This window comes from Patiria miniata, unplaced genomic scaffold (genome assembly GCF_015706575.1).
Source record: "Patiria miniata isolate m_02_andy unplaced genomic scaffold, ASM1570657v1 HiC_scaffold_20, whole genome shotgun sequence".
Taxonomy (NCBI): domain Eukaryota; kingdom Metazoa; phylum Echinodermata; class Asteroidea; order Valvatida; family Asterinidae; genus Patiria; species Patiria miniata.
The window spans coordinates 12,652,693-12,678,027 of NW_024037059.1; the positions used below are offsets into that span (position 1 = coordinate 12,652,693).

At 42.5% G+C, this 25,335-nt stretch overlaps 1 protein-coding gene across 1 annotated transcript in view; it reads left to right on the forward strand.

Moving 5' to 3' along the window:
• Positions 1-12,510: 12,510 nt before the first annotated feature.
• LOC119727828 (G-protein coupled receptor GRL101-like) overlaps positions 12,511-25,335 on the forward strand; it is a 31,288-nt gene continuing 18,463 nt past the window's right edge. The window contains exons 1-3 of the mRNA XM_038199899.1: positions 12,511-12,805; positions 13,769-13,982; positions 15,087-15,158. Coding sequence (XP_038055827.1) covers positions 12,511-12,805; positions 13,769-13,982; positions 15,087-15,158 — 581 coding nt within the window. The remainder of the gene's footprint in view (positions 12,806-13,768; positions 13,983-15,086; positions 15,159-25,335) is intronic.

Sequence of the window (25,335 nt, forward strand, 5' to 3'; positions counted from 1 at the left end):
GCCACCTATACAAGCCATTGCGAACCACGAAAGTGGATTTCTGGCTGGCGTCCTCGTCTAAGGCCACCTGCCAGTATCCCGACGCTTAATCAAGAGTCGAGAACCCCTCGGCACCGGTCAAAGCATCTAATGTCTCGTCGATACGAGGGTCAGGGTAAGCATCTTTAATTGTTACCCTATTCAAACCTCGATAGTCGACACAAAACCGTTTAGTCCCGTCCTTCTTTCGGACTAACACAACATTTGCAGCCCAGGGACTATCGGATGGTTCGATAACCCCTCGCTTCTGCAAATCCCCAATCTGCCTAATTATTTCCTCCTAATTACACAGGGGATGGCGCCGGGGCCTCTCCTTGATAGGCCTTGCATCGCCAGTACGGATGTGATGCTTTACCGCATCAGTCCGCCCTATGTCACCCTCACCAGAAGAAAAAACATCCTGAAATTCTATCAGACACGACTTCACCTCGGCATGATACTCCTCAGGGAGGTTGACCTTACTCCCGTCATACAGATCATGCAGGTGATTGGGCAGGTCTCTATAGACCTCACACCCATGACCCTCATCAGGCAGAACTACGGCATCACCCTCGACTGCCGCAATTGTGCCTACGGTTGTCCCCCTCTTGACAACCCGTTTCTTCTCCCCCTTATTGAATATCCGCAAGGGGAGACCCTCGGCTGTTGGCTTCACCAGCGACCGGCCTAAAAGTAGGCCTCGCTCAGCCAACTCACCACCACCTTCTACGGGTTCTATGATTGCCAACTGTTCCCCTGCCTCACAGGCAGTCACTACCTCACCAGGTACGGCAACCTCATGGCCAGCTGGAATCTCAGTAGTTTCGGCCACCGACACCCGGCCAACGAATGGGTCTCCTGCACCACTTGTGCACTTTATCCGTTCTCCGTTTAACCTCAACTCAAGGCTTTGGAAATCTAAGTTACCTCCAGTAGGCAACAAGAAATCCATGCCTAAAATGCCGTCATACTTGACATTAGCAAAAATGACACGAACTGGGTAAGCGGTCTTACCCAACTGTATGTCCACCCAGGCAGCGCTCATCACAGCCAGTGGGCTCCCATCAACCTGCTGAATGCTGGACTCTTCCGATTCCAGCACCGGCCTCTGTTCCTTGGCTATGGTGAACTCGACTACTAACTAGTGTGTCGGTCGACCCTGAATCAACTAGGAACCAACACTTCGCTCCCCTTACAATACCATTAACAAACAACCCATACCTAGGCCGAGTACCACCGCTTGGCCGAGTGCTTACTGGCTCTCTGCCTTCTGGACCTCGCCTCTTACTGGCTTTGTTTGTTCCTGACTCTTGCCCTCGCTTGGACCCTCTGAAACGCCCAGCCTGCCTGCGGCCCCACCGGTCGGCTGGCAGGCGTTTCCCTGTGCCCATCTCTCCTTACGAGGTTTGGTACATTTCCGTTTGAAATGACCAACCTCACCACAATTGAAACATTTGAACATACCCGGCGTTTTCCTTTCAGGCTCTGGGAATGCCTCTGAGGAAACTTTGCCTTATCACCCTGAACTAGACCTTGCTTGGTGAGCCCTGTCAGAAGCTTAACCACTTGGTCTATCTTCTTTGTCTGCAAACCAGCACTTTCTTCTAGCTTTAGAAGTCGCCTCTCAGTGTCTGAAAACTCTGAATCCACTGCTCTTGCAAACGTTACAGGTTTGCCTTCGGCTCTCCTCTCGCTCTCGACTTTCTCAAAATTTTCGGTCTCAAGGGCAGCACGTATAGCTTCGTCCATTGTCTTTGGGCGATGGCGATATACGCCTTCCCTAACGACCTGACTAGTCACTGCATCGACGAAATGGCTCTTCCCCAGGCGCTCCCGTGCCTCGTCGGGGATTTCGGGGTAGGCCTTGAACGTTAAATCACGGATTGCCTAGCCCAACTCCTGAAGAGTTTCTTTAGGGTCCTGACGTCGGTACCTTAACTCCACCAAATAATTTTCGGCCTGTCGTCCAGGACCGAATCTCTTCGACAACACCTTCACAAGTTCACTATAAGTAAACTTCTTCGACCCATCGCCGAGAATACGGAGTGCCACACCCTGGAGACAAGCGGCCAAAAAATCGGTCGCTTGCTCTTCACTCCACTGATTCACCTGCTTACACGCCTCAAAGTGGCGGTAATAATCGTTCCAAAGAACCTTACCATTATATCGGTCGGGGGTAATTGTAGGCCTGCGAGGCCTACCACCGTGAGGTTTACCGCCCACCTCATCACCCACCAACCGTGACTCCCTTTTAAGTGGCCATGGGCCCACTCAAGGCGAGTCAACCTCATCGACAACCTCATTGGATTTCCCCCACAGCGGGACTAGTTGCAAAACTCAGCAACTCACTGTGTAGAACTCGCTCCTTTTTTAGCACAATCATCCTTATGGTCCAAGAAGGGATTGGTGCAAGGACTACGCGTGGGAATATACCTCATATGTGTACTCTCAGCGCGTCTTGCCTCCCTAGTGACCAAATCAGGTGACGCACCAACACGCTTCGTTGCCTCTGAGGCATACCCGGAGGTATTCTGAGGCAACTTCAAACTAATCTCGGAATCTACCTCAACCAAAGGTGAATCCCTAATCTCAGGGTTACCTTCACTCACAAACTTTGGCTGTGCCCCCTTCTTGACAGCCTCTAACTCTGAAGAAAGACGAGCTCTCTCCCATTTCAACCACTGAACCGCCATTCTGGAGCGGTTCAGCTCCTCAAGGACAGAACCTTTGTCCCCCTCAACCGAGGTGACACCACCGCCCTTACTCATACTGACGTTTCCTCCTGACTAGGAAACTCAGTCTCCACCAGACTCACTACACTTGGCCACTGACCACTCGGCGATAACGGTACCTCACCAGTAAATTCAGGCTGCGGGACAACTTGTCCAGGGCCTCCCGAATTAACCAAAACCTGCGTACCGATTACCACCCTGTGAAATCTGAACAGGATTGGCAGTTGCTGTCTCGCAGTATGTCGCAAAGATCGCAACTGAGCTCGAATCCCCTACAGAATCTGCACACTAACCAACAATACCCAAACCAGTAACGACCCAGGTAAGCATTACCCGCTAACCTTGTTACCAATTATCCTCACAGTGAACCTCACTGAGGTCCACTCAATAACCAAAAAAAAAAATAAACCACCCTTATTGCTCTTTATTACCAGTTCACAACTTACAACAATTGAATTTATACAATCACAAAATATCCCACTTTTGACACCATTTGACACTAGCCAACTCCTATTATCATACACAAATATTTATTAGCATAACGAACGGGTGAGCGGCTACCCATACGCAAGGGGGACAATTAACGAATGGCGGACTAAGCCTAGGGGCTGTTTGTTTGGTGGAAATATACCACCGTTTTGTGATTGAGTAATTGGCTTTATTGACAATAAAGGGATGTCACTAATTCCAATAAATCTCTCAGTGACAAGTGACTGCAAAGACGATTATCAATAAGGTTTATTCTATAATCACATTTACAATAACAATCGTTGATATGCAGGGTGATCAGTTACATACAAATAATCCTCACAGGTGATAACCCTCACTTGTGATAAACGTTATAGTGGTCAACTGCACCACGAATAATAACCCTCGCGAGGTCAACTGCACTACTACAAATAATTCTTATACAATCTCAATAACCCTTACAGCTCCAGAGTAACCCTCACCTAAGTTGGGGTAACCCTCACAGGAATAGCACTATGGGGTACTGAACTATAATAACCCTTACACAATCCCAATAACCCTCACTGCCAGGGTCAATGTGTGTAACCAGTACAGGCAACGCGGGATAGACTAACCAGAGAATTGTAATAACCCTCACACGGCCCCGAGAACGCTACACCCGGTAAACCTCACAGTGGACAGGAAGCTCAAGGAGACTAGGGTTGCACTGCACCGGGAAGCAAACCAATAGGTCTAGAAAAAGCGGCACAAGCAATCCCTCCAGTCAATCCCAGCTTCACTTATCTCCTAATCAATTGGTTTACCCCTCACATTCACACAAGGCCCACTATAGTCTAGACCCAAATGCAACCCGCACCCAATACACAGCGATAACCCTCATACAGCTACGGGGATTGTTATCTTGGTCAGGATCGACTAATCAGTCAATTGTAACTCAGAGCACGAAACGAGTCAACCTGATAAACAAGCTAGTTCAATGATTACACATAGGATCGCCTCCCAGTCGTTCTCTCACCATACGGTGCTCAAGAGTCGACCGGCAATCAACACAAATCAAAGACCCACTAGCCAATAACCCACAGGCTTAACAACTCCTGGTCTCTTGTTCTAACACTGATACGGACCCAATAAATATACTAAATCACCCCAGTACAATTCCACCCACCAGCTCAACTAGCTCTAAGTGTTTCCTGCGACGCTGGTCGCCGTTAGCGCAGCTTGACACTTGTTCTCGGCCTGAGATCTGCGAAACTCTTACTCGTAATAAACCCTGGCAAATACTCTAGCAAAAACTATGGCGCATACTCTGGCGTAGAACTCTCGCGTGGAACTCTGGCGTTAGACTGACCCAAGCAACGCGGTTAGCGCCCAGACCTTGGGCAATGCGAGCTGGTGATTGGTCCACGCGCGGCATGCATTATTCATGTGCATCGCCAATAGCCTAGACTCCATGTCAAGTCTGTATATACATGTACCCTGTTTCGCCACAGAACTGTCACGAATGATACGGGCTTGAATGTTTCGGAGGTGACGTCACTGCACAGGTGTGGCACTTAGTGGGCGTGTTCTGAGGGGTTTGGGCTTCAGCAGAGTTAGTGTTGATGCTTCTTGTCGATAGATGGATTAACGTTGTCGACTTTATTGAAATGAGACAACTGCTCACTTTTAGCGCCGTACTTGTCACAATCGTCAGGGTAGCACGGCACCCTGGAGATCTCGAGAGGGCGTCAGCATTGCCGTGTTTCTTCCCTGCGCGATGTTTAATTATAAAGTCAAACTTCATTCTTATAGGCTCTAACAATGTGCCAAAACAAACATTTTTTTTTGCGTAATCAATATCTCAGGGGGATTTTCGTGAGTGGAGTAAATAGCTCCTGTTTTCATTCATATGTTTTCCTCCCCCTTCCCCGCCTTCTTTTTCAGACTCCTCTCAGTAGGGTTGGTACACGTTTTTCTTCCACCATTACACTTTGGCCATTTCGTCAATCTGATTTACTTTAGACTTGGCACACACGTATACTACCACCCACAGATGGCCTCTGACGATTTTCGTTGCGATAACGTTGCGTCGTGTGCCGTGTGAAAATTGAAGTGACATCATGTTGACGTCATCACATGTCTAAGGCCTACATCTAAAGAACAATAGTTGCGATTTGGTTGTAACTTGATTTTATGTACCTATATCGGGATATGTTATAGGTAAAAATTGAGTGACGTCGTGATAACGTCATCACAAGTCATGTAACGTTACATTAAATGTGTATTTTCAAATGTCTATATCTACAGAACTGCATATCCAATTTGGTTGTTATTTGGTAGGTACCTAGACCTAGATTGATTTTGAGTGCAAGTGTGAAACAAACGGCAGTGTGCCACTTAAACCCAAATGTGGACCCAAATTCGCCACTTAAGACAATCACTGGCAGTCATACATCCGATTTTCGGTTGTTACGTCAATTCTTTTTTTTCTGTTTGTATTTCGCTCTCATGACGTTTTTGTCTCGGGTTACTTGGTTGTATTTTCTTTTCAATGGAAACATTTACCCTTAACACCCCCCCCCCTAAAAAAAAGAACTGAAATCTGAAATGGATGGTTAACGTGTAGCTCATCCAGTGTTATCGAATTGAACGGAATTTTGATACAGCTCTTGCCCGTTCATGATCGATGCATAAGAAACAAACTTGCATCAAACTTGCATCAAATGCGTGCTCACCTCGACGTGTACGTTGCTGATAGTCTTATTGTTAAAGTGAAGCGGGTGGTGTTTTGGACGAAACATTCAGAGCCCACACGTTGAATACGTAAGGAAAACAGTATGTTAAACAGTATTCGTGATTATGTTCCCCGAAAGCAGCCTTTGTACACTTGTTGTCAGCTGTAGTAATGCCAACTTTAGAGTACTGTGGTACTGTATGGGGAGAGTAACTTGAGAGTATTGTACTGTATAGTACTATATGTCATAAGCGCCCTTTTTCATGTGCGCCTTTTTTTTCACGAGTTTCCCTTTTTAACGAATGGTCGAATGTTCATTTGTCCGAAAGTTCAAAAGTCGGAATTTGGCATATGTTTGAAATGAATAAAAGGCTTAACAGTTCGAAGGCTCAATCCGAAAAGCACGCAAGGACTATCGTCTATTCGGACTATCGAACCTCCGGACTAACGGCAAGGGCGGATCCAGAACCAAATTTTCGGGGGGGGGGGGCGCAAGATGTTGAGTTTTTTCTAAACGGGGAAGGGGATTAAGTACCCAGTATTGTGTGCTATTTCTACATTGTATATTAAAACTAAAAGGTACGTGTAGCTAATTTAGTTTGGGAGGGAGATACGCAACGCTTTGATTCATTTCCTTTAAAAAATAAAAAAGGGTGTCTTCACTCCTTCGATTTTTTGTATTGACAAGCTTGTGTTTTTTTTTGGCGGTAACTGTACTTAATAAAAATGTTAGTAACTATACTTAACTATTAAAAATATCACTGAATCACATCGATATTTCGATAAAAATATTCTCACGCTTCTAAACAGGGCAATAAATGGCTCGGTTGTCTTACACGTTTGCTGCGGCCACTATGAATTACACCAGGACTAGTTTTTCTCAGAGCTGGGTGATACCATTCACTTATAGATATCTTTTACATCTTGGCATCGATCTTTCAGATGGCCTGTTAATACCTGCCACAGTTTAACAAGCTTAAACGATTTCGTCAAAAGAGGTTTTGTTTTAGTTCCAACGATCAGTCAATTGGCTGATCGGTTGAACACCACCTACATTTCTTGTACGTGACGTCCAAGTAAGTTTTTGGGTAATAATTGGTTAGGTTCCTTTTAGGATAAATGCAAATGATCCTATGGCGAATTAGGGTCCTGCAGGGCCTAAGATGCACACTGACACCCTTTATACTTGCGGCCGACGAGCACGATGGAAAACTCGGTCAATGTGGTTGTTCATTTACAACGAAGCGCACCACTGAAAAGGCGTTACGCGCTGGTTTATCAAGAAACGTTTCAGCTGAACCGTTCAGACGTCGTACTATAGAAGATGAAACCGTTCTGGGTTAGTGCTAAACTCTTCCCTTCCGAGGCGTTTTTACTTTTTAGCTGCGAGATAAACCCGATTCGATGTAACTTTAAAACTGTTCACCGACACCGTTTTGGCACAAAAGTTACAGTAAATCGACTTCAACTAGTGTTTTGGAACATTTTTAAAACGGTGTCTGAACGCCCCCTGATTCGAACATGAGAAATCTTAGCTCCCAGTTAAATCATAAATGGACTGTCATTAAGCGATCACTTGATTAATTTACAATTGATTTGCAACACCCCTATTCAGCCAAGTTGATGTGTTCAGTGTAAAAGGTCGTATTTGAAGGAAATTACATCTTTTATTTTCAGTGATTATTGACGACTCAGATTCATCACGATGGCTTGGGGTTGTTCATCGTTCGCCCTGCTGGCTACCATCGCTTTAATGCTGTGTGCCGTCACTTCTGCTCAGTCTTCATCAAATATTTCTGCTCAGTCTTCATCAAGTATTTGGGATCCCTACATTGTAGGTAAGGATACAATCTTACTTGTCTCAGCTTATAATACATTTCCCAGAAGTTCACTTCATTTGCTCCAACTCGACAAAATGCAAAGGATATCCTTTAATCTTTTAACAATACACTATACCCCCCATCAAGATCCAGTGTCATCGTAAACGCTTTCTGGATTCATATTACATCCCTATTAAAACGATAATAGCATTATCACATGTCTGCCCCTCTCTGATGGGCGTTTCATTTCATCAGAAACCGAGGGGGTACAAACACGAAGTTTGTTGATATCAGAGTGTTCGCTGTTGAATAGTAGGATATAATTTGGGCAAATACATGCACGTTGAAAATGAACTTTCGATTCACTTGTCCATTCTACGTATGATACAATACACCAGTGTTGTAGGCGAGTCACTTGAGTCGATTGCGTCTCGAATCATTTGGTTCCCAGTAGTCCGAGTCACGAGACTTTTGGGTCAGGTCCGAGTCCAGCTACATTTCTCTAGGCCCGAGAATTGGTAGGGTATTCGCTGATACATTGAAGAATTACACCAGCGATATGGAGAAGCGCCAACCTGCTCCAAACACAATCGGCAGTTTATACCACAATTTTGTATCATGAACAATGATATGAAGACTGATTTTATCAGTTTTCCTCTTATTGGATCCTACGAAAGCCCATTAGCGCCACTGCAAGTATATATGTTGCGGATTATTTAATTCGTTATTACGGATTACTAATTCGTTATAACGGATTATTTAATTCGTTATTACGGATTATTAATTCGTTATAACAGATTATTAATTCGTTATTACTGATTATTAATTAGTTATTACGGATTACCAATTCGTTATAACGGATTATTAATTAGTAATTACGGATTATTTAATTCGTTATACGGATTACTAATTCGTTATAACGGATTATTTAATTCGTTATTACGGATTACCAATTCGTTATTACGGATTATTAATTCGTTATTACGGAATATTAATTCGTTATTACGGATTATTTAATTCGTTATTACGGATTATTAATTCGTTATTACGGATTATTAATTAGTTATTACGGATTACCAATTCGTTATAACGGATTATTAATTCGTTATTACGGATTATTTAATTCGTTATTACGGATTACTAATTCGTTATAACGGATTATTTAATTCGTTATTATGCTTGCATTTTCGACTAAAACAAATCAACAATTTACGCTATAGGAACTATTTGACCTTATTGCATGTTTTAACACAATCTTAAAGATATAATGTCCGGACTCTTAAAGAAATTCGAATTTTTTTCCTTAACGTATAGTCATCTTGAATCTTTTATTCGGACGATAAAACCTTTTCTCTTATTTTTGATAACTGCAAACCTCTTGAGGAAAGGCTTTTTCATTGGTTTTGTGCACAAACAGATCCGCCTTGCGAGCAGACTGGTTACCTGTCTCTATATCATCTTTACTGATAGATACGGGTACCATTCTACGAGAGCTGGGTTATTGTTGGGCCGCAAATTATTCTAATTTGTGAAGTCATTCAAGTCAATATGCCAAAACGTACCGTGGGTCTGACGTCTCATTCAAAATGATTTTTTGGGTAGAGCCAGCTAAAATAATTCTTTCTTCTTGGTGAAACTCCAAAACAGCCCGGACAGAACATCAGGTAGATAACATATTTAGGCTACATCCTGGGTGCAATGAGAGTTCGTGCATATGAGGTCACATCAATCATCAACTCACAAGAAGAAGAATACTTCAGTCATCCAAAGGTTTACCACTGAGGAAATTTTACTTTGTGCGACGAGTGGAAACCAATTCTCGACTTTTGATTCTTCTATCAAACAACATTGATATTGCTTATTGTGTTAATTCTCTTTCAATTTTGTGCGGTAACAGAGCGCTGCCCGCCCGAGTGTACGTGCTACCCTTGGTGCGTTCGGTGTTCTCGCGGTTGGAATCTTGAAACCATCCAAAGCATCGACAACAGTACATACTGTCTGTAAGAAACACGCCTAGTTTGTTTGATTATTAAAACATTTTGCACCTATAAACTTTACTGTTGTGGTGATTTGTTTTCATTCTGTCATTGTTTTGTTTCTCATTTATAATAACAATAAGGAGAACTGATTTTATTTGAAGCATTACCTAGTTTCCCCTTGAGGACGTTAGTAAAAAAGTACGACACAATAACGGACAATATATAGAATGAGCACTAAAAGAACAAACAACGTGCACAATTTGACGGATTGACATAAACTGTGTGAAGGTATAAATTAAGCTTAAAAATCCTGGTCTGAAAGGTTTAAGATTGAATACTAAGTTTATTCAAAGCTTATGTCAAGAATTTAATATGAGATTGTATCGTAAAACGCTTTTTGTGTTATACATTTTGTGCTATAAATTGCACTTGCAAATTATACGAGTCTAATAATGTGCATTGAAAGGGGACAGTAGGTCCTATCTAATCCAATTATCATTGTAGTTCTGTCCAACCCAGCAATGTAATTTCTTCATCTTTTCGTTTCATGATTGTCTACAGGAAACTAAAAGAAGGCAATATCTCACATCTGGAGCCAGGCGTATTCAAAGGATTTTCTCGTCTCGAATATCTGTGAGTGTCTAGTACCTATTTTGGGCGTCTGCTTTTGTTGCTAAAAAGACCCACCCTGTGAGTAGACTGGTTCCATGTCCTTACATTATCGATCTTGATAGGGGTAGGAAGCAGTTTACACTACAGAAAGTGAATTACCGACGGGCGTATTTGTAAAAATTTAACGAAAACCTATTTTCCCTCATTCAACAGAAAATCCGAATGGTTTACATTTCAAGCTGGCCCACTGTTTTACAGTTTACTTTCACCGGTTTGTTTTTTTCTTTCTCTTTTGGTCTGTACTTTTTCCTGATATTTGTATATACTCCGGTTGTTTTTCAGAACGTGCAACATAACTCGAGTATGTTCCTTTCATTCTGTTTTCATTAACTACATACCCATTAAAGACATACTCATTCAAGGGCGGATTCAAAACACAATTTTTTTTGGGGGGGGGGGGGGGCTAAAAAACAATTGTCCCCAAAAAATTGTACCAAAAAATTACGGCGTGGGGTTAGATTTTTTTGTTTTTTGATTCTTGAATGATGCTGTGTGGTGCGATCTGATGCAATGTCTGACCACTCGAACCATTTTTTTTGTTAGGAAAAGATGGTGTTGTGTGCAGTGCCTGCCTTTATTGCGACGTCACTTAAAAAAACAACAATTGGGTTCGTTTTTTGGGCCCCCCCCCTCACTGGATCTGTCCTTGTACCCATGAAAGACGACTGAACACGTACAAACTACAGATGCTCAGATTTCACATTATAAATCGAAATGCTCAACACAGTTCCACCAGTGACGATTGGGAACAATCAATATCAGAACAGGAAGTGATGATTGGTGGATTGAGGAAGCTGTTAAACAAACGGCAAGAGCTAGGATCTCAGTGTGCGGCTTACAGGAGGTCCCGACACTCAAACAGGGTCATATACCTGTTGAGGCTGCTGAGGATGATGGTGTTTTGAAAATATGAGGTCCACTGGTCATGCCATGCCAGAACACGTCAATCTGGGGTTGGTTTCATTATTCGATTCGATGTCGACGTTGGTGAAGTCGCCTACATTAGTCCGCGTCTTCTGACAGCTGAACTCACCATCCACGGCTGCAATCTTAAGAAGTAGTTGGATCGCTCCAACGAAAGGCGAAGAAATTTCAAAGTCCACCTTCTACCGCCAACACCGCGAATGATTTGCGGTGACTTCAACGCGACTTGCTCACTGGCCGAATCTCACTGCTATTTTCGACACAACACCACTGTTGAGGTCGGGACATTCTATGAATAACAACGGAGATCGATTGCTAGAATACGTCCGGGATTTCAAACTGTCGCTATTGAATATAATATGGTATGATCAACATAAGGTCCGCTAATGGACTTGATACAGCAATGATGGTGTTACCAAGAAAGTCCTCAAGTACATCTTATGTGATAGCTGGATGAGACAAAAATGTGTTCAATTGTCGAGTGATGCGCTCATTTGACTTCTCGTCTGATCACGATTAGCTGCTGGTTGCATCGCTTCGAACACCAGTGCACCGGCAGGCGCGTTTTCGTCTACGTCGCTCCAAACCACCACGAACACTCGATCTAGATCAGCTAAAGACCCAGACACCAGAGCAGAGCAGCCTATAGCGAGCTGGTCAAGGAGAAGCTCCAACGTCTTGACATCACCACTGTCGACGATTTCAACGTGAACGTTGTTGATGCGCTCCAGTCTGCCGTCCACGCTACCCTGCCATAAAAATCGAAATCCCATTGCAAATCGATTTTACAGAAGCGATCCATTGCTGCAAAACTTGTTTCGAAAACGGAACAATGTCACACATTCGGGAGAATCAGAGGGACCTAAAACCAACTTTGTCCAGGCTGCTCCTGAGCAAAACCCGTCAGCTCACTTATGAGTATTTCAAAACAGAAGCTCAGCTCATAAGCTCACTCCATACCCAGCGCAAAATAGAAATACTGATCGCAACTGCCAAACAAGTGACCACATCATAGAACCAACACTGGCACTACCTGCCTACCAGACCAAATTCGTGCCAATTAAGTCAAGAATCACTTCAATCCCCTCCAACCCACCTCCCACCCAACGGAACTCGATCACCTGCTGTTGCTCACAACTTTCTTCCAAAATCGAATCCGATTTCAACCATGACCCCCTTCCAAAATGGAAATTGAGGAATGCATCAAACGTCTCAAGAACCATAAAGCCAGTAACGATATCCTTCCCGCATTTCTCAAATCCATCTACACCAACCCAGCCCCTATTGACGCGATCTACGACCTGATGACGCAAATCTGGGCGACCAAGAAAATACCGGAATCTAATTGGGGGAATTCCAATCTGGAAGTTTTATGGAAAGGGAAAGGGTCCAGGAAGGACGCAGCCATGTACAGGGGTCTAGCCATTGGGAGCACCATGTGCGAAATGGTTAAAGCAATTATCCTAAAACGTCTCCAGGGTTAGTAGGAGGGTCAACTCTGCGATAACCAGTACGGTTTCCGAAAACAAATCCTAGCACTACCGATGGCATCTTTGTTTTGAAGCGTGTGCAGCAAATCACGACTGCGGAGTACGGCGAGGGGGGCTGGAGAGCCCCTTCTTGTACTATTTGTACACAGACTACGTGATGAGAACGTCTGTGTATGAATCGTCAAAAGACGAAACCAACGATTTTTTTCCAGCACACCCACAACCTTGCGCAAACATGCATAAAAGACCGCCTAAAAGCTCCATCGGCGACATCCAAACTCTTTTGCCCAGCTCTCCTGGTCCGGATACCGGATACGCCGAATATTTAATCCTTTTCCTCAACACTGCACCCGCCCTCAAACACGTTGCCGCCCTCCTCAACGACGTTTCATCAAATTCGGTCTCAAGATCAACCTTACAAAGACATAGACGATGATATCAAATTCACAACCATCAACACCAACACTCCAAGTCTATCCTATCCAAATCAACAACATGGACTGTAAAACATCAAAAAGTACCGATCGACAATCAAGTACCTGGTAGCGTCAAGCTAGCCACCACGCGCCTGCAACGCGCTTACATATCCAGTAGCGGAGATTGTTGCAGTATCCAGCAGATGCAGATACTTGGGCAAACAAATATCACATGACCAACCCAATACCTGCGACCTCGAAATCAGCTACCGGATCGACTGCGCACGCACAAATTCTGCTGCTTCTTCTTATCGAGTCCACGTCACAAAGCTAAATTCGGTTCAGCCAACGCCGAACACATTTCTCTGCATCTTCATTGTACAATGCAAGGTCGGCAGCTGTGCAAGGGTGTTGTAGAAGAGGGCATCTCAAAAGGTGCTCCATAGTTTGTGGCTCTACGCCACAATCACACATGGTATCATTGGAGGAACTATATCCCCACTTGTTGAGTGTCACCTTGGCTCTGCCAACTCCAGTTCTCAGTCTGTTGAGGCATTTCCACTTTGCCCAGCTTGCGTCTGCACCAGGTGGTAGTTGCTCTCTAGCCATCAGCCCCATGGTTGCCGAGGGTGGCAAATTGTTGTTTCTGTCTGCCCACATGGTGACTCGTGCCTCGCTTGTTGTGTCATCCTCAAGAGGAGTTACACATTTTAGAAAGCTCTTCCTGCTGCTGCTAACAAGGCACTGTTAGTAATTTACTTTTTCTGCTGAGCAAATTGATATAACGGGATTCAATCGGGAAGTTACAATATTAATTTTCTTCTTTTTTAAGAAAAAAATATGTAACAAATAATAATAACTGTTACATTCACCACAATGTGGGTTCAGATGATTATGTTTCAATGTTATGTCTTTGGAATGTAAATTAGAAATATTTGTTGTACAGGGTGTCTATAAGAAAGACAAACAAAGTTATCATATCAACAGGATATGAACTTAACGACCATTATTATGGTTTTATCATCAACTACGGATTTAGTGCTTCATGCAGGGCAACGCCTCCAAGATAATTGGAAATAAGCTTACAGCTCCCCAGTCTATGATAAAACCATAATAATGGTCATTAGTAAGGGAATAAATGTGTGCTCCGGAGGTTTTTATCACTCGTTTAATACCGCTTAGAGTCTGGGTGCTGATAATTACCCGAGCCGGAGGCGAGGGTAATTATCAGCACCCAGACTCTAAGCGGTATTAAACAGAGTGATAAATACCGACCGAGCACATATTTATTCCCATTCATAAATACCTTATCCGTAAAAAAAATATCAAATAATTCGTTTAAAAAATCCCGATTTTGTTCAACAAGTTCACTTCATGCTTTTTGAAGCATCCCTCTAGCAAAATAATGGAGTGTTCCGCTGGCGAGTAAGATGTAAACAACCCTTTTATGGAGATTGACGCGCGCGTAACATGTTCTGCGCGATGTCACGCAGAACGCACCTGGGGCGTTGCGTTTTGAATTTAGAACTATAAAATTCTGACTCGCTTGTAGTGTTGCGCATGCCTACGTGAGGATTGTGAACGTTCAACCAATGAAACGGTAAGAGGCACTGGATTTTTAGGAGTCCACATTTTATTGTGACACTGGAAGAGTGTTTAAGACAAGCTAGCCATGTCTTTATCATCCGTTTAAGACCGGCCACGTGACGGGCTCTCGACCAATAGGAATAGCTAAACTGTCTGAGGTATTTATGAATAGTACATATTTTGGTCACATTTTCCCAAGTTTTAGTGTTATCTTTTTTGGAGGGCACCATACATTTACATTTCTGGTTGTGTTTTTTTACTTGACAGTGTGATGGACAGTCTTCCTCTTCAAAGGATTCCCAACGGTACATTTAGCGGGCTGATCAATCTCCGCGAGCTGTAAGTTTGATACGGTTCCTGTTTGTTTTTGATGTCACAGCTGTCAGTGCAATCTGTATTGCATCATGAGCTTTGGCATCAATCCGACTCTCTCTAAAGTTACCGTTAAGCGTTTTCTTTGGAGTTAGAGTAACATTACTTAAAGTAGCTGTTAAGCCCAGAAAATTTTAATCAGGATGTAGTCAGTCATTTTTCTATATTTTGATTTAACAGATAATGTTATTGTCACAATTTTGTGGTCTTAATAGAAATACATGTGATCAACATAGCTGTCTTTGGAGTGATCTCTGTTTGCAAATCGCTGCTAGTGTACGCTCATATTCTTTCCACAATTAACTTCAGCTTGATGAGACAGTTATTTTGGCTGTATGACATTCTTCGAGATCATCTGTTAGGTTCGTTTCGTGTTTAGTAGTTATCCAAGAGCTAGCCTTGACCAAGGCGTTGGGCTTATCGATTCGCCGATAAAAAAAAATCGCCGATAAGAAAATCCCTAATCAACTTGGCAAGGCATAATTGCGTGCACATATATCGATGCCCGTACGCTGCTAGTGAGAAAGTAACTTGTACCATACAGCGAGGCTATGCTTGCACGTACGCACGTACACACACGTACATGTACTCGTACAACAGCCATGCACACAACAGCCATGCACACACAGTACATGCATGAGCTAGTCCGCGTAAGGCGTTGGGCTTATCGATTCGCCGATAAAAAAAAAATCGCCGATAAGAAAATCCCTAATCAACTTGGCAAGGCATAATTGCGTGCACATATATCGATGCCCGTACGCTGCTAGTGAGAAAGTAACTTGTACCATACAGCGAGGCTATGCTTGCACGTACGCACGTACACACACGTACATGTACTCGTACAACAGCCATGCACACAACAGCCATGCACACACAGTACATGCATGAGCTAGTCCGCGTAACCCAACGCCTTGATGGTTTTGAGTTGACCCAGCAAAACCTATTACGGTAATGAGGTACCACCCCCCGCGTATACTGAATTCTCATTGGTCAGCCCGCGATAGGCTAACAAACACGTCGCATCCGCGAAGAAACGCTGCAATGGCGGCCCGTTGCTGTGGGTGAAAGTCGTTCAGTCCCAGTCTGTCCGAAGCAGTATTGAAGGCTCCAACGAATTCTGCAGGTAATGCTGTCATTAGACGATCGTTGCCCACTCAAATGGATTCATTACACGAGCCGAAAAACTCGAATCAATGTCAAATTGTTGAAAAAGTGACGAACATTTCGCTCTCGCTAAAAAGACATGGAAGACGCCATGATGACTAATGCATTATGCATGCAGCGCGACGTCACATGATTCTTGTGAAGCTTACAATTGGTCAGCTTAAAAATGAATTAATCATACTATTGGGAAGGTTTTTTCATGTGATTGGTCCAAGACGAACCTACATAATCATCACGGCATACCCGCATATCCTGAAGCCCGCCCATTTTTTTCCAAAACTGGACGAAAAGGTAAAGAAAGACATTAAACCCGGAAGTTGCAGACCCAACAAGGCGGTCGTTCGACAGGCAACGCGGCGCGTATATCCCGCACACGTACGTACATGTACGTACAGTACACCCACACGCAGAACACAGTAGGCCTACATTTACTGCCTTATTACACCATGCGTACATGTACAGTCCGTACTCACGTGTGTGTGCTTGCTGGTTGTGTTAGTACCGAACCGTTCGTACGGACATGGGTCGGTGGTACACGCACGTAGCCGCGTTGATTGTGGGTGCAGGGCCCGATTATCTCCCTTCGACAAAAAGCCGAGAGACCGCATTGAACAAGGCTATCCAAGAGCATGAAGTCGCTGCAAGCTGTATGCAATATCACACACTTTGTTGTCGTTGATGAATAGCTGCAGTAACGAATATGCAAGTAAACTAATGTTCTTTTTAAAGCTCGCTAATATAAGTCATAACAAAAATCGTTCAGGTTGGACTCGAACCCATGACCTCCTGCTTTCTAGTGCAGACGTGTTACCACTCGACCACCGTGCTTAGAGGATCGGTTGGCTGGTTTGAATATGAAGTACATAGCAGCGGGTACCGCATTTAACTATTCATATTAAGATGGAAGAATATTTGCGCCGGGGTAATGTAAATCAATATTAGGTTTTGCCCTTCACCGATATATAAACACTGTATACTCAGTGTAACCTCCCCATTGAAAGTTGGAAAAAATCACTCAGTGGGACTCGAACCCACGACCTCCTGCTCGTGGGTTCGAGTCCCACCCGAGTGATTATTTGAAAAATGGTCTTAATCTGCCCAATGGTTAAAGCTACAGTCCATCATTTGTAATTTGTGCATTTTGTTCGTTTGAAGCAACAAAAGAGTTCAAAATCTAATGAAGGATACTGAGCAACTAACCTGATGAAGTTTCAGCTCAGCTTCAGCTGTACATTCCGAGAAAAACAGCATTCTAAGATCTCAATTTCAAATCAAAAGTTACTGAATCATGTTTTGAATTGTTTTGAATTGCAGCTATACGCGACGTTGCGCACTGATCCGACGAATTATAACAACCGCGCGCGCGTGTGCGTCGTTCCAATACTTGTGCGCGCTGCGCTGAATAACAAAACGAACTTCTAATTTAAATTTTCTTACGGTGCTTCTTAAGAATCACCGTTGGAACTGCCTTCTTTCGTTAATTACTTCAAAATTACAGCTTCCCAGAAAGAATGATTTCACAGGGAGTTTAGTTTCCTTACTATCTTTCAACCAAGTTTGTTTTTCAACAATAATTACGCCAGTTACTTTTCGGATGGCTGCAAATGATGGACTATAGCTTTAAATTAAAATGAAATGGCAAATCTACGTTCATGCCTTATAGGCCGTTTAATTGGATAAAGATTAAAAACTGAAAGGAAAATAATTTTTCAATAGTACTATTAACACCAATCTAAATGTATATATTTTGCAGTGTATTTCAGTTTTGTTATATTCCCCTTTTGATTCGATAGTAAGATGGTAAATCTTCCGCTCGTGTCGATTCCAGCTGCTTCATTTAGCGCACTCTCCAATCTCGTATACCTGTAAGTTTGATATGCCTAGTATCTTGTTTGTGCTCAGGAGTTTATTTACTTCAGGCTGTATTATACGGAAGCCTGTTCGTGTCAGGTTTTAAAAGTGAAACAAAATATTGTTGCAAAATAACGCAATAATTTTGGGAAAGAACGCAATACTTATGCGAAATAGCGCAATAGTATTGCGAAATAATGCAATATATGGAGAAATTACGCAACGTTGTATGGAGAAATAATCCAATACATTGCGAAATAACGAGATAGCATTACGTAATTACACAATAAGTTTTTGTGACATGAAACGCAATGGTTTTTGCAAATAAGTAGGTATATAATGCAATGGGTCCGAATGATAAAACCTTTATTATAGGCATACTTCGGCAAATTCTCACGCAATATTTTATGAGAGATAAAATTTGTGTGGTGATAAAAGCCTACCCGAGTGCGTGGCGGATCATGTGCTTTTAAAGGGGGTTGACGGAGGGTGTTGAAGTTAACACAGAGACAATTACTAAGAGGGACCAAAGGCCTAAAGCAAATGAATCCAGATCTTATGACGATTGTTACTTAACGATTTTTTTCGGGAACATTGTGATTTTCTCTCCAGGTTTCATATATAAGCCTAACATAAAATGAACAAAAATGACTTTGGCCGGACGGAAGATGATGGTTAACAACCTTAACAATCCCCACAGTCCACCACTGCCTAATACCCCCATATAAGCATGTCTTATAAAACAAATGAAGGGCTAAAGGTACAGTTATATGGCCGAACTTTCAAAAATTCGTTGAATTTCTTCACGACATTTTAAAAACAAAGTTTCAAGAGTGTTTCTTGATGCAAGGCATCAGTGAACTTGCAGGCGCGTTTTCGTCTACCTCGCTCCAAACCAACACGAACACTCGATCTAGATGAGCTAAAGACCCAGACACCAGAGCAGTCTATAACGAACTGGTCAAGGAGAAGCTCAACGTCTTGACATCACCACTGTCGACGATTTCAACGTGAACGTTGTCGATGCCCTCCAGTCTCCACTACGCTGCTATATTCGAAATCCCATTGCAAATCGATTTACATAAACGATCCAACGTTGCAGAACTTGTTTCGAAAGCAAGACGAAGTCAGACGTTCGGGAGAATCAGAGGTATCTAAAGCAAAAAAAATGTCCAGGCTGATCCTGATCAGAACCCGTCAGCTCACTAAATGAGCATTTCAAAGCAGAAGCTCAGCTCATAAGCTCACTCAATACCCAGCGGAACATAGAAAAGTTGATCGCAACTGCCAAACTCCAAGTGACTCTACTTATAACCAAGACTGAAATTAACCTGCCTATACCAGACCAAATTCTTGCCCAGGCTTCAAGAACTGCTTCAATCCCATCCAAACCACCTTCCACCCCGGAATTCGATCATTCACTGTTGTTAACGACCTTCCTCCAAGAAAATACAACATCTTAGCCGATATCAACCATGACCCCCCTTCTAAAATGGAAATTGAGGAATGCCTCAAACGCCTCAAGAATCGTATAAGGAAAGTCAAAATAGTCCTCCCGAATTTCTTAAATTCATCTACATCAACCCAGCCCCTTTTGACGCGATCTACAACCTGACGCTGCAAATCTAGGCCATCAAGCAAATTGCAGCATGTTCATCCCTTCCACTTAGTTTGTACGCATGCGCCAACATCTCGGCTAATGCCGGTGACTGTCGAAATGGCAGCGCGGCGGAGAGGAAAGACACACCAATTTTCATCTGAAAACATCCTGTTTATTTTGCTATTAAGTGAAATACAATGCAACCAGTTGAAATGAAATGAGTTGATTTTCATTTCATTTGCCATATTTTTGAGAAAAAAAATCGATGTTTCTAGAAAATGTCGTTTTAGATCGCTGTTTGCTTCCATTTCCATGCAATCATCGGCAAAAGAGCTAACTTAATTTGGTGATTTTTTTAATGTTCTTCAGTTTCCCCAAACATGCCACTTATCACAGCATTTGAATGAGATGTGAAAAAATATTATTACAGGATTTACGAGTTATTGCGAAAAGGTTTACGTTCCTTAGGTGGCTATTATTTTTGAAGTTTCCGACCGTACGTTTACATGTACGAACTGCGCGCCGTTAAAAACGATGTCACTTGTACGAACGGCCAATGTTGGGCTGTCCACTGGAGCGCGGAAAATCACGCTGCCCTATATGGGTCAGCGGAAAAAAAGTATAACTTCGGCGAATACGTCTTTCTTTCGTGAACTGTCCTATTCGCAATAACTCGGAAATGGTATCATTATTTTTATCTATTCTTTGCCTAAATGGCAATGTCTTTAATTTGTCCAGGAAAACTGGATAAATATTTTTAAAATCCGATTGATTCTCGCAGGGTTTGAAGAATTTTCGGGGAAATTTTTTTTCTCTCTTAAAATCTCTTTTTTTAAGAGTAATTTTTACATTTGGACAATGTCAGCTCATGACATGATTGTAAACTTCATATTTAAAGTTTTCAGAAATGTTCATGAGTTTAGGTCGTCTGTAACTTGTGGATGATTACCCGGTATGTGATAATGTTTTCGGCTGATCGACGGGTGCGGATTAATGGCGCCATCTGTCGTCTGTACGATTTCAGAATCTTTTGGTCCATTACGCATGCGGGAAAAAAACTAAGTGGTGCACAAAGGCAAGGGCATGAACATACTTGAAAAGACCGCCTAAAAGCTCCATCGACGACATGCGAACTCTCCTGGTCCGGATATGCCGATGATTTCATCCTTTTCCTCAACACTGCACCTGCACGCCATACCTCCAAACCGCTGCCGCCCTCCTCAACGACGTGTTCGTCGATGTCGATCTCAAGATCAATTTTAAAGACAGAGACGATGATATCAAACTTTACAACCATCAACCCCAACATCCTCTACCCCTCCTAGGTTATCCAAATCAACAACATGAACATCAAAAACACCGAGACATTCAAGTACCTGGGCACATTATATCACATGCCCAACCCAACACCAGGGACATCGAAATCAGCTACCGGGTCAACAGTCACGCTCAAATTGCACCCCTAACAAGGCACTGTTAGTAAATCATTGGATAAAATAATGTGACATTGCGAGTTCCATACCTTGGTAGCCTGATTAAAAGTACACTTACCTTATTCCAGCCAAAACTGGAACCCACTGAGGAGGCAGAGGCAACATTTGGATGCTGTGTATAGGGACTTTCTACGCAGAATGGTCCGTGGTGGATTTTGCTCAGTCAGCGCAGATTGGTGGGGAACACAAGTTTCACTACACCAATGCGAGAATTCACCAAATCTGCGGCACCTCTGACGTCACGGCCTTTATCGAAAATCAGCAAAACAGCTACTGTTGTCATATCATCCGCGGATTTTCAGACCTCACCACGAATAAGCTGCTCTTCAATGCCGACAAATATCAGAAACGAGGCCGCCCCACCCCAACTCCCCTCCAACAAGCCTGTGCAAACAGACAATGTACAGAAGCCGAACTTGTCCATGAGCATTGAAGTTCCCGATACACAAGTATACCGGTATTCTGCCAATCGTTAGAATAATGAAGCAGTAAACCAAATGAATGAAATGTAGGCCTATGGCAGAAAATTTGTTTTACTTTTTCTTCTGAGCAAACTGATATAATTTCAATCGGGAAGTTACAATGTTAATTTTGTCTTTAAGAAAAAGAATATAATGTAACAGATCATAATAACTGTTACATTCACCACAATGTGGGTTCAGATGATTATGTTGCAATGTTATGTCTTTGGAATGTAAATGAGAAATATTTTGTTATACAGGATGTATAAGAAAGACAAACAAAGGTATCATATCAACAGGATATGAACTTAACGACCATTATTATGGTTTTATCATAAACTACGGATTTAGTGCTTCATGCAGGGCAACGCCTCCAAGATAATTGGAAATAAGCTTACTGCTCCCAAGTCTATGATAAAACCATAATAATGGTCATTAGTAGTACATATTTTGGTCACATTTTCCCAATGTTTTAGTGTTATCTTTTTTTGGAGGGCACCATACATTTACATTTATGTTTATTTTTGACTTGACAGTACGATGGACAGTCTTCCTCTACAGTGGATTCTCAACGGTTTATTTAGCGGGCTGTTCAATCTCTACTCGCTGTAAGTTTGATACGTTTCCTGTTTGTTTTCGATGTCACAGCAGACAGTGCAAACTCTAATTGCATCATAAGCATTAGCATCAATCCGACTCTCTCCAAAGTTACCGTTAAGCGTTTTCTTTCGAGTTAAGAGTAACATTCCTTAAAGTAGCTGTTAAGCCCAGAAAATTTTAATCAGGATGTAATCAGTCATTTTTTATATTTTGATTGAACAGATAATACACATGTTATTGTCACAATTTTGTGGGCTTATTAGAAATACATGTGATCAAAATAGCTGTCTTTGGAGTGATCTCTGTTGTTTGCAATTTGCTGCTAGTGTACGCTCATATTCTATCGCATAACTAACTTCAGCTTGGTGAGACAGTAATTTTGACTGTATAATATTCTTCGAGATCATCTGTTAGGTTCGTTTCGTGTTTGGTAGTTATCCAAGAGCATGAAGTCGCTGCAAGCTGTATCCAATATCACACACTTTGTTGTCGTTGGTGATTAGCTGCAGTAACGAATATGCAAGTAAACTGATTTTTTTTTAAAGCTCGTTAATGTAAGTCATAACAAAAATCGTTAAGGTGGGACTCGAACCCACGACCTCCTGCTTTCTAGTGCAGACGTGTCACCACTCGACAACTGAGCTTTGAGGATCGGTTGGCTGGTTTGAATATGATGTACATAGCAGCGGGTACCGCATTTGAATATTAATATTAAGATGGAAGAATATTTGCGCCGGGGTAATGTAAATCAATATTAGGTTTTGCCCTTCACCGATATATAAACACTGTATACTCAGTGTAAACTCCCGAGTGAAAGTTGGAAAAAAAATCACTCGGTGAGACTCGAACCCACGCCCTCCTGCTCGTGGGTTCGAGTCACACCCGAGTGATTATTTGGAAAATGGTCTTAATCTGCCCAATGGTTAAATAAAAATGAAATGACAAATTTACGTTCATGCCTCATGGGTAGTTTAATTAAATAGAGATTAAAAATTAAAACTGAAAGGAATATCATACTTCAATAGTACTATAAACACCAATCTAAATGTATATATTTTGCAGCGTATTTCAGTTTTGTTATATTCCCCTTTTGATTCGATAGTAAGATGGTAAATCTTCCGCTCGTGTCGATTCCAGCTGCTTCATTTAGCGGACTCTCCAATCTCGGATGGCTGTAAGTTTGATATGCCTAGTATCTTGTTTGTGCTCAGGAGTTTATTTACTTCAGGCTGTATTTTACGGAAGCCCGTTCGTGCCAGGTTTTAAAAGTGAAACAAAATATTGTTGCAAAATAACGCAATAATTTTGGGAAAGAACGCAATACTTATGCGAAATAGCGCAGTAGTATTGCAAAATAACGCAATAGTATTGTAAATTAATGCAATATATGGAGAAATTACGCAACCTAGTATGGAGAAATAATCCAATACATTGCGAAATAACGAGATAGCATTACGTAATTACACAATTAGTTTTTGTGACATGAAACGCAATGGTTTTTGCAAATAAGTAGAGTATATAATGCAATGGGTCCGAATGATAAATCTTTATTATAGGCATACTTCGGCAAATTCTCACGCCATATTTTATGAGAGATAAAATTTGTGTGGGGATAAAAGCCTACACGAGTGCGTGGCGGATCATGTGCTTTTAAAGCGGGGTTGACGGAGGGTGTTGAAGTTAACACAGAGACAATTAATACAAGGGACCAAAGGCCTAAAGCAAATGAATCAAGATCTTATGACGAGTGTTACTAAACGATTTTTTTTGGGAACATTGTGATTTTCTCTCCAGGTGGCATATTTAAGCCTAACATAAAATGAACAAAAATGACTTTGGCCGGACGGAAGATGATGGTTAACAACATTAATAATCCCCACAATCCACCACTGCCTAATACCCCCATATAAGCATGTCTTATAAAACAAATGAAGGGCTAAAGGTACAGTTATATGGCCGAACTTTCAAAAATTCGTTGAATTTCTTCACGACACTTTAAAAACAAAGTTTCAAGAGTGTTTCTTGATGGAAGGCATCAGTGAACTGGCAGGCGCGTTTTCGTCTATGTCGCTCCAAACCAACACGAACACTCGATCTAGATGAGCTAAAGACCCAGACACCATAGCAGCCTATAGCGAGCTGGTCAAGGAGAAGCTCAACGTCTTGACATCACCACTGTCGACGATTTCAACGTGAACGTTGTCGATGCCCTCCAGTCTCCACTACGCTGCTATATTCGAAATCCCATTGCAAATCGATTTACATAAACGATCTTTCGTTGCAGAACTTGTTTCGAAAGCAAGAAGAAGTCAGACGTTCGGGAGAATCAGAGGGATCTAAAGCAAAAAAAAAATGTCCAGGCTGATCCTGATCAGAACCCGTCAGCTCACTAAATGAGCATTTCAAAGCAGAAGCTCAGCTCATAAGCTCACTCAATACCCAGCGGAACATAGAAAAGTCGATCGCAACTGCCAAACTCCGAGTGACTCTACTTAGAACCAAGACTGACATTACCTGCCTATACCAGACCAAATTCTTGCCCAGGCTTCAAGAACCGCTTCAATCCCATCCAACCCACCTTCCACCCAGCGGAATTCGATCATCCACTGTTGTTAACGACCTTCCTCCAAGAAAATACAACATCTTAGCCGATATCAACCATGACCCCCCTTCTAAAATGGAAATTGAGGAATGCCTCAAACGCCTCAAGTATCGTATAAGTAAAGTCAAGATAGTCCTCCCGAATTTCTTAAATCCATCTACATCAACCCAGCCCTTACTGACGCAATCTACAATCTGACGACACAAATCTGGGCCACCAGGCAAATTGCAGAATGTTGATCCCTTCCACTTAGTTTGTGCGCATGCGCCAACCTCTCGGCTAATGCCGGTGACTGTCGAAATGGCAGCGCGGCGGAGAGGAAAGACACACCGATTTTCATCTGAAAACGTCCTGTTCATTTTGCTATTGTGTG